Source organism: Armigeres subalbatus, chromosome 2 (genome assembly GCF_024139115.2).
Source record: "Armigeres subalbatus isolate Guangzhou_Male chromosome 2, GZ_Asu_2, whole genome shotgun sequence".
NCBI lineage: Eukaryota > Metazoa > Arthropoda > Insecta > Diptera > Culicidae > Armigeres > Armigeres subalbatus.
Genome location: NC_085140.1, coordinates 92729403 through 92740202, shown reverse-complemented (window position 1 = coordinate 92740202; position 10800 = coordinate 92729403). Strand labels below are relative to the sequence as shown.

Below are 10800 nucleotides of genomic sequence, written 5' to 3'. Positions count from 1 at the left end.
TCTCTGGATGGGATTGACAGCAAGGCATCAGATTTTTAGGCAAACAAATGTTTTTGCCTTCCTCGTTCAACAAAGTGGTATCGAAAGGCTATCATTTCACTCCGAAAACGAACTTTTTATTGAAGCATCGGAGACCCATAGTTAATCGACTCAGCTCAACGAGCTGAGCAAATGTCTGTTTGTCCGTGTGTATGTGTGTAGTGTATGTGCGTACACAAAAACATTAGATAGAAATACATTAGATTTTCATACAGTAATCCTTAACCGATTATCTCGTCACAAGTTTCATTCGACAGTTAGTAAAGCCTAGTTGGTCACTATCGAATATGATAATGATCGACCGTTGCGTTTAAAAGTTAAGAAGAAAATGGTACATCGAACCATATTAGCGGTGTCTTGGCCAAATGCGAGAAAGACAGTATCACTACTCGGTGAATTTAGTTGTTTTTTTTTTCATAATTAGATATGTACATCAATCACAGCCAATGGAACAGTTCATCATTGAGGTAGAGTATCTGTACTGTCGTGACGCTTATTCGCCATTCGGCTGGTAAACCGATAGCGCTTTCCTTGAATGCCAACAAGCTGCCGTAATGTGCGCTCGTGTTGTTGGTGTGATTGCAAGAACCCATAGCGGGTGAGGTGAACCACAAATAGCTGTTTTAATTAGAAGAATGCATTGTTATTCAATTACTAGTAAATGCAAGTACTGTATGTGAAAAAAATCATTGTATATTGTTTGTTGAGATCTTTGTGTTCTACTGGAACAAGCGAATTAATATCTCGTATTATAGGCACTAGAAGGTCGTTACACATTGGCCGGAAAGCAGATGTGTTTCAAGACGAGAGTTAGTTAAGATGTTCCAACTCATTTTGGGCTATGAATATATGTAGGGGAATGTCTCTGGTTGTGGGCTACCTTGAATAATTTTAGACACTTAATAGATTCGACAAATCTGAGCAATGTAGTTTGACAGCATACATGATCAGAGTCAATATCGAAGCGTGCACACGCATATGGTTTCTTGCCGCGATTTAAAAAAAATCTTTAACATTTGTTTGTGTTCCCAAAATTTGTCATTTAGACTGCACTGTGCACTTAGACAATAAATCGAAGCAAAACATTGGAAAGTGGTGTGTGTTATACTTTATCATTTAAGTGTACTTTGTGATGTGAGATGTCTGTGTCGTGTAAATTAACCGAAAAAAAGAAAAATGCCTATCATTCCCGATAATGGGCCACTAAATGTAAATAGGGGAGGAGAAGACCGCTAGTTGTCACCGTAAAGGGTTAGAATTTTAAAACCACGCAATAAAGTATATTATCTAGATGTTATTTTTTTTTTAATTCGTTAGATTATTAAATTTCTAACCACATAGACCAAAAATTGTTTGACTGAAAAATCTTCATCGCGTTTAAGAGGCATTTCCGTTCAAATTTCCTATATCATGCCATGTTAAAGTTAAAATTTCAATGTTTTCTCAAATTTTTCTAGGTGGAGGCACTGATGCAGGAACCGCCCCGATGTAAGCCGCTGCAAACTTCACCCATTGGAATGGTTTCGATTGTCCCGTGCATTTGAAGTTCGCTGGCATGACGACCAGCTATTTCACATACAAAAATGTTTTTTATTTCATTTTGTCATTGAAAGCCATTATTTTATGGTTGTTTGCCAGTGAAGCCCTTTAAAATAAATAAACGTTTTATTTTCATCAATTCATAAGCATTATACTTCATTTTTTTAATGGCCAGAAGTCAACCCTTCACATAAGTGGCCATAAAATGCTTCGTCAATATCGTCAACATTGACAATGGGTTCATTTACAAATTACGTAATGCTCGCCCTTGTAACACTTTTTATATAGAAGGTTTATTTTTTTTGTATGGATCGTAATGCTCGACTTCCTCCCTCCCCCTACAAAGTTACGTTATTTGTGAAAGACTCCCAAGCTGTAACTTTGTACTCCGATCCGAGGACCAATTGAGCAGGAATTCTGGCGGTAAACTAGAAATGTGGTAAAATTAACATATACTAAGCATCAAATTGTGAACCACTAGAACCCTCTGGGACAAATTGTTCAAAATAATAGCAATTTTTATTTTTGATATACTGGCCGGACCAAATGCAGTAGAAATTTTACGGTTTGAAGTGGTGGGTTCTATTCTGAGCTTGTCGTATGCCCACTGTGTGAGGTGGTCAGAGTTGTTTTCTATAGAAGATGGAGACGAGGTACCCACGCCGCAACCGAACGAGACCCTTCCTCAATACCAGGACCACCGAATTCCTAAACCTAATGTCAATGGTTTAGGGAATATTCTTCAACCCTGATCCACGATATCGGCTAGGACCACAGTGACCATTGCCGAAATTTGACGTTCTTTTTTTCACTGCTGATTTTCTCCCAAAATTTTTCAATTCAATCAAACTAAAAGAATTGGGAATTATTTTGATTGTGAAGCAACTTGTACTATGGAGTGTTGAAAGGAAAGGAAGTAGTGATTCGTTTGATATATCAAGCACGGCGCTGGGGCCGAAGCTATTTTGCGGATGAAGTTATTGCGATGAGGATGAGCAAGGGTTTCGGAAGGAGACGTTGAAAGAAACAGCATTCACGAGAATGAAGTCTCGCTTAACTTTTCAAAAGGATCTAAGTAACATTTTTTTCATGAATTAATTTGAGTACTGCAATCAAAAGCTTTCATCTTGTTCTGTTGATTGGACAAATTGTTCAAAATAATACGGGCAGCAGGGACTATGTCCAAGGGCTTGACGACCCCTCCCCACGGCCTCTGCGAGTTAGGGAGCCTGCCTAGGACGTGGTGGGGTTTGACAGTGGGCTCTGTTAAACCTCTATAAAAAGCTGCATGAGTCCGTAAGCAGGCTTTACCAAAGCGACCGTGCGCCGCTCAAAGCACACAAGCCCAGCAGGAGTGCCAACCGGCACATCAGGATTGATACCAGTAAGATCCTGATTATGGTATACTGGTCAACGGCAAACGTCATCGGATGAATCTTGATTTATGGATAGGATTAGGTGTCTATGAGCTGACGGTCGAGCTATTCTGCTTCCTGAGTAAAAACGAGTGACATCTTTTGAAATGGCAAGCAGGCTAATAGTTCGACTGCCTCCGTCCCGATAAACAACCTGGCAGGCCTCCGGTAACGCTCAAAATCTGCCACCAATATCGGTGGGTAGTAGGTTCAGATGTAGCATTCCTGATTTACGCCGATCCGGCTCTGAACACGGTGCTATAAGGCACCGGAGTCAACCCTTGCATGCACCTCACTGTTTACATAGGGACCCGTGGAATCACAACAGGCGACTATCTACAGCAGTTAGGGATAACGGCCCGGAGGGGAGATCCTTTTATCATGAATAAAATTTCAGAAAGCATCGAAGGAGCAAGTGGGGCGAACCCGTTCGCCAAAAGCGGGCTGACGAGGTCTCCGCCTCAGCAAACCCAAGAAGAAGAAGAAGAAGAACAGCATCGAGAGGTACTACAGCGAAAAACCACTAGAGTGAGCAGCCAAGATCATAAAAGCGAGCATCAGCAGATAAAGGAGCAGAAGCAACAACGCGACAAATCGCAACAGCAGTTGCCCACGAGACATGGGTGGAACATAGCCCAACAACAGCCGAAGGTTCTTATCGCAAACAGATGGGCAGAAGAGCTCCACGAGTTCTTCGATAAGAAACACAACGTGCACAAGGACATCAAGGAGCTGGTGTTAAAAATCCGAAAAGCCCTCGGGTCAGCAATGACAGATTGGAATAATCTGACACAGGGAGCAGAAAATGCTGAAAGCGAACTGGCTGCAGCCAAAAACGCCCCTTTATCAGGGATGCCATTACAGGAAACGCCTGGATTGGTCCCTGGAGGACTTGGCAATAACGGAGAAAAGAAGCTGGGGCGGCCGGAAGACACACCGGTCTCTGTGCCTAAGAGGAACAGATCCTCGCCAGGAGACGAGCGACCAGGAGGCTCCAAAAACAAAGGGAGGCTCTACGCAAACAAATGGTTGCCGCACAGCCGGACCAAGCCGGTGACAGCAACTTAGGGACCCCTGGCAGGTGGTCCAAAAGAAGACGAAAAGAGCCGCAGCAAAATAGATGAGCGGCAAAAAATCACCAAGAGAAGCGTGAAGAAGAAGGGCGAAGCACTGGTGGTGAAGACTAGCGAGGAAGGGTATTTGGAGGTCCTGCGAACAAAAGGACAGCTCCGGAATTGAAGGACTTTGGGGCAAATGTACAGAGAATCAGGCGCACACCGGCGGGTGACATGATCTTTGAAAAAGGACTCCAAGAATAAGAGCTCATCATATAAGGAGTTAACGGAGAAGGTGGTTGGCGATAAGGCACAGGTGAGAGCGATGACGCCTGAAGCGTGCCTCCAATGTGTGGACCTGGATGAAATTACCACGGCGGACGAAGTAACTACCGCAATGAAGGAGCAACTCGAGTTCGGCGATGTTGACATAACAATCCGACTAAGAAGGGGTCCATCAGGCACGCAGATCGCTGCTATAAAACTTCCGGCAGATGCTGCTGACAAAGCACTGCGAATCGGCAGAATAAAAGTCGGTTGGTCGGTGTGTTCGTTGAGCCTCTCTCAGCAACCAGAGGTGTGCTTCAGGTGCCAAGAGTTTGGCCACCTGGCACGGAACTGCAAGGGCCCTGATAGGTCAAAACTTTGTAGAAGATGCGGTGAAGAAGGTCATAAGGCACAAAGCTGCAAAAAGCCACCGAAATGCCAGATCTGTAGAAACGATGAGCGCAGAGACCACGTTACTGGTGATCCAAAATGTCCAGCGTTCAAACAGGCGATGTCAAGTAAATTACAGTGGAGGTAATACAAATTAACCTCAACCACTGTGATACTGCGCAGCACCTGCTGTGGCAATCTGCGAGGATTCGAAATGCGACGTTGCAATCATCTCTGATCCATACCGGATCCCACCAGGAAACGGTAATTTGGTAGCGGATGAAGCAGGAACCGCCGCTATATGTATGGTAGGAAGATACCCATACCAAGAAATTGTGTATCGCGCAGCTGAAGGCTTCGTGATCGCCAAAGTTAACGGAATCTATATATGTAGCTGCTACGCACCGCCACGTTGGACGATTGATCAGTTCAACCGGATGCTGGATAAGGTAGCAGAGGAACTTATCGACAGGAGGCCAGTCGTCATTGCTGGGGACTTCAACGCCTGGGCAGTAGAGTGGGGCAGTCGTTGCACTAACCCTAGAGGTTGGAGTCTACTAGAAGCATTTGCCAGGCTCAATGTAGACTTGATTAATGAAGGTTCGACGAGCACATATCGAAGGGATGGCAGAGAGTCCATCATTGATGTTACCTTCTGCAGTCCTGCCTTAGCAAGGAACACGAACTGGAGAGTCTGCGAGGACTATACGCATAGCGACCATCAAGCGGTCCTGTATTGTGTCGGAGGGAGGGTACACTCGGAACCACGCGAGAGCAGTATCAAGGAGCGAAAGTGGAAGACAGAATCCTTTGACAAGGATGTGTTTGCGGAAGCAATGCGATTCGAGCGCAATCTTCAAAATCTGAGTCCAGACGAGCTGGTTGCAGCATTGACCCGAGCCTGCGATGCAACCATGCCGAGAAAGGTACAGCCACGGTATGCACGTAGGCAAATCTATTGGTGGAATGAAACGATCGCAGAACTCCGTCGTAGCTGTTTTCGAGCAAGGAGGAGGATGCAGAGAGCCCGCAGCGATGTAGAAAGAGAAGACCGCAGACCAGTGTTTAGGGCGGCCAAAGCCGCTCTTAAAAAGGAAATTAGGCTCAGTAAGGCAGCTTGCATGAAAGAGCTCTGCCACAACGCGAATGCAAACCCATGGGGGGATGCATACAGGGTCGCTATGGCTAAGATTAAAGGCCCAGCGATACCGCTAGAGAGGAGCCCAGAAAACTCAAAGCAATTATTGAGGGACTGTTTCCGTATCACGAAGCACCAGTCTGGCCTCCCACACCTTATGGTGAGGCCAACACCAGCAGAGATGAAGCCCGTGTCACTAACCTCGAACTAGTTACGGCAGCAAAAGCCTAAAACTAATAAGGCTCCGGGACTAGATGGCATCCCCAATCTGGTCTTGAAAACGGCGATCCAGGTCAACCCGGACATGTTTCGCACCACATTGCAGAATTGCATAGACGAAGGAAACTTTCCTGAGTGCTGGAAGCGGCAAAAGTTAGTACTGTTGCCGAAGCCGGGTAAGCCACCCGGAGATCCATCGGCCTACAGGCCTATTTGCCTGCTAGACACGGTCGGAAAACTCCTTGAGAGAGTCATCCTTAACAGACTGGCGATCCACACAGAAGGTGCAAACGGATTATCAAGCATGCAGTTCGGGTTTCGGAAGAGCAGGTCCACAGTTGACGCCATCCGGATAGTCGTCGAAGCAGCTGAAGCAGCCAAGAAGCAAAAGAGGAGAGGAAACCGTTACTGCGCTGTGGTAACCTTAGACGTGAAAAATGCGTTCAACTGTGCCAGCTGGCTAGCAATAGCCAGCTCCTTAAACAGGATGAGGGTCCCAGGGTACCTGGGCGGAATCCTGAAGAGTTACTTCGAGAATAGGACGTTGGTCAACGAAACACATGAAGGGCTGAAGAAAATAGGCACAACAGCAGGTTCCATACTGGGACCGACGTTGTGGAACGCGATGTACGATGGGCTATTGCAGCTAACACAAGCAAGAAGATGTGTGTGAAGATCGTTGGGTTTGCGGACGACGTGGCTCTCATGGTATTAGGTGAAACAATAGAAGAGGTAGAAGTACGAGCAGGGCAGGCGATAGAAATAATCGAAAACTGGATGTGCGGGAAAAAGCTGGCATTGGCCCATCACAAAACCGAAGTGATGATGATCAGCAACCGAAAAGCAGTACAGCATAGTACGATTACGGCCGGAGAAGCCACCATCGCCTCAAAACGAGAGGTAAAGCACCTCGGGGTAATGATCGACGACCGGCTCAATTTCAATAGCCACGTTGATTATGCTTGCGAGAAGGCAACTAAAGCGATCACAGCTTTGACCAGAATCATGTCAAACAGTTCCGCGATTAGTAGCAGTAAGAGAAGACTCCTGGCCAGCGTATCTACGTCAATTCTCAGATACGGAGCTCCTGTCTGGGCGGCTGGTGAAATCACGAGAAGGAACCTTACTCGGCTCAATAGCACCTATAGGCTGATGGCCATGAGAGTGGCAAGTGCATACCGTACCATATCGATGGATGCGGTCTGTGCCATAGTAGGAATGTACCACATGCACATCTTCTTGGAGGAGGACTGTGAGTGCTACAGACTGCGAGGAACGGTTGGTGCTCGCATGATTGCGAGAGCCGATTCGATGAGGAAGTGGCAGCTGGCTTGGGACAGTAGTTCGAAAGGAAGGTGGACATATCGGCTCATTCCGAACCTGTCGCTGTGGGTGGACAGAAAACACGGGGAAGTGAACTTCTTCCTGACACAATTCTTGTCGGGCCATGGATGTTTTCGGAAGTATCTGCACAGATTCGGACACGCAGAGTCCCCCCTTTGCCCGGCCTGCCCGAACTGCGAGGAGACACCGGAGCACGTGTTCTTCGACTGTCCTCGATTCAGGACAGAGCGAAGTGTGCTCTCAGTAGGCAGCGCTAGTAATATAAACCCCGAGAACATCGTGCAAGAAATGTGCAAAAATGAGAATACGTGGAACGAAATAGGAAGAGTGGTAACGCAGATCATGAAATCGCTGCAGCGAAAATGGCGTGAAGACCAGAGGGTGTCTGGAAGCGATCATAATCGGTCGGTCGGTCACGGGGAAGCTTCCGTCGTCGGGGAACTTCCTGTCGGTGTAGGATAGATCCGCCGCCGGGGACTATCTGAGTAAATCGCGATCCAGTTGGGAGCTTAATGGCTCAAGAATACAGAAGATTAATATCGAAGAGTTTCCGCCGCCGGGGAGCCTCTAGTCGGAGTAGGCTAGATCCATCGTCGGGGACTAGGCCGAGTAGAACGTGACGCGTTGGTAGAACTGGTTTCGGGTCGTCGGAGCACCATTGAACCGGACGCTATGCTCCACCCGGAATCTCTGGATCGACTTCGGCACTCGGACCGGTCACTCGCTGAAGTAAGAAAGGCCTCCCGTCCTGCGCTGATCTGGAAAACACCAGAAATGTTAAAAGTGGTAAAAACAAGTCTTACACAGAAGCGAGTCGTCGGTTCCGAGGAAATTCCAACGTCGGGGAACTCCCTGTCGGAGTAGGATAGATCTGCCGCCGGGGATCATCCAAGAAGCCCGCGATTTAGCTGGGAGCTAAATGGCTCAACGAACAAGTGCAGCAAAAGTAAAGGAAACACTGCAGTGATCCGAACGGCTCAATGTTAACAAAAGCTCCGTTCGGGAGAGTTTCCGCTACCGGGAAGCTTCTAGTCGGAGTAGGCTAGATCCACCGCCGGGGACTATGCTGAGTAGTTCGTGACGCGTCGAATAATCGGTTTTGGGTAGTCGAAGCGCCAGTGAACCGGACGTTAGCTCCACCCGGAATCTCTGGACCGACTTTGGCATCCAACCGGTTTCCCGTTGAAGTGAGAAAGTGCCTCGGACTACCTAGGTGAGACATTAGTGTTGGACACGCAATAAACTTCCACGGGTCGTCGGTTTTCGGGGAAGCTCTCGCCGCTGGGGGATAGATTCGCCGCCGGGGACTATCCGAGTAGACTGCGAACACGTCGAGAGCTAAATGGCTCAAAGATACAGTGGTGCTGAATGGCATGAGGAAGAGAGACAGTGAGCGTCAAAGATTAAGAGACGCGCAAACCGAATAAAAATGCTTCGATGAGAAAATGTAGCGAACTAGCTGTGCTAGCTAGAGGCTGAACACGTGAAGTGCATGAGCACAGCCCCTCCGAAGTATTGACATCCAGTAAGTCCTGGGGAACAGGGCATGTGAAGAGAGGGTAACTCAAGTAACCTTCTGTTACTTGGGTGGGTTTAGTGGGTTCGGCGGGCCGGCCTTCTGCCGACCGCGCCAACCCCACTCCCTGAGTGATAATTTCAGGTGTCTGTAAGCAGATTTGCCTTCATCCCTCTATAAAAAAAAAAAAAAAAAAAAACACACACACACACACACACACACACACACACACACACACACACACACACACACACACACACACACACACACACACACCGGGACCATCGTCCCTAACCCCTAATCTCAAGGTGTCAAGCGACCCGTTCCGAGCGGTTGGATGGCCAGGGGGGTGAAATAATGAGCTAGGTCTTTAACGGAGCCTGTGGGGTACCTGGGCACCCTCCACAGTAATAGTCCCTTACCGCGTCATGCTGGGCGTGGGACCAAAATGGAAAACCAAGGCAATTCTTCAACTAGTGGTAGTAGTGTAGGCGACAACCCCTTCGCAAGAGGTGGGTTGTTCAGGTCTCCGCCTAGGAGGCCAGAGGAAATAGTCGGCAGCTCAGTGCGCAGCGCCAGCGTGGGTCACTTAACCTTCCTCTCGGCTAAAAAAACGCCGGTAGAGGTTATTGACAGCCCATGGCTTGTGGAGGCGATGAACCACAAACGCGATGGACTTTCGGCCTTCGAGGTGGCGACGGAACAGCTGGACGCCATCATCGACTTTGCGTCATCGAAGCATAATATCAGTAAGGACCTCAAGAGGAGCTTGCAGAAACTTCGAAAGTCGATGTTGGACGCCAAGCTGGAAAAGGCGGTCGGGACGGCCAAGTGCGAACCCGTCAAATCCATGGAGTCAAGGTGTACCCAGACTGAGGCCCAAGAATTCGCGGATTTGGGCAAGGTCGAATCGACCGAGGACGTGCCAGCGAAGACGGTGGTGCCAAAGTCTGCCCAGACCGAGGCTCAAGTATTCGCGGGCACGTCGGGGGTGGCTGCTCCAACGGAGCAGACACAAAAACGGGGGAGACAGTCTCCAGGGGATGAGCTCCCTGGGGGCCACCCCAAAACGCGGAGAGTTACTACCCCGAACAAGGGTAGTGGGGCTGGGAAGCCGAACCCCGGCCAGGTACCTCCAAAACCGGGGGAGGAAGGACCTGGAAAGGTCCGTCCACCCAGGAAAGACGGTGGTAAGGGGTTACGGCAGGCTGAGAGCTCTCAGCCGCCCCAGAAATAGAGGGGGATGACGCCTCCTGGACCCTGGTCAAGAATAAGAGGAAACCGAAGACGTCAAGGGCCGAAATGAAGGCCCAGGCGAATGAGGGTAGCAGAAAGTCTAGGGTAGGCGCCAATCGCTCCAGGGGCGATGCCCTAGTCATCAAAACGGACGAGGCTAAGTACTCGGACGTCTTGAAGGCGATGAGGAGTGACGTCAAGCTCGGTGAACTCGGCGCCGACGTACGTCGAATAAGACGTACCCGGACGGGCGAGATGATCCTCGAGCTAAAGCGGGGCGTCTCGCAAAAGGGCGCCGCCTACAAGAAGTTGGCGGAGGAAGTCCTAGGCGAGACGGTCAAGGTGAGGGCACTTACGACGGAGGTGAATCTAAGGGTTAAAGACCTGGACGAGATCACCGAAGTCGAAGAGCTCGTCACGGCACTGCGGCGACAGTGTGAAGTGGAGGCGTCCACTGCAGCCGTTCGGCTACGGAAAGGTCCAGCAGGGACACAGGTAGCATTGGTTCGGCTACCTGCAGCTGACGCCTCCAAGGTAGTCAAGTTAGGGAGCGTCAAGGTGGGGTGGTCGGTATGCCCTGTGGGCATATACGAGCAACCCGAAGTTTGCTTCAAGTGCCTGGAACCGGGGCACAAGCAATGG

General features: G+C 48.9%; 1 protein-coding gene across 1 annotated transcript in view; it reads left to right on the top strand.

The window, feature by feature from the left end:
- Window positions 1–361: 361 nt before the first annotated feature.
- Window positions 362–10800, top strand: part of LOC134209982 (apyrase-like) — a 73695-nt gene continuing 63256 nt past the window's right edge. The window contains exon 1 of the mRNA XM_062686001.1: window positions 362–506. Coding sequence (XP_062541985.1) covers window positions 405–506 — 102 coding nt within the window. The 5' untranslated portion in view covers window positions 362–404. The remainder of the gene's footprint in view (window positions 507–10800) is intronic.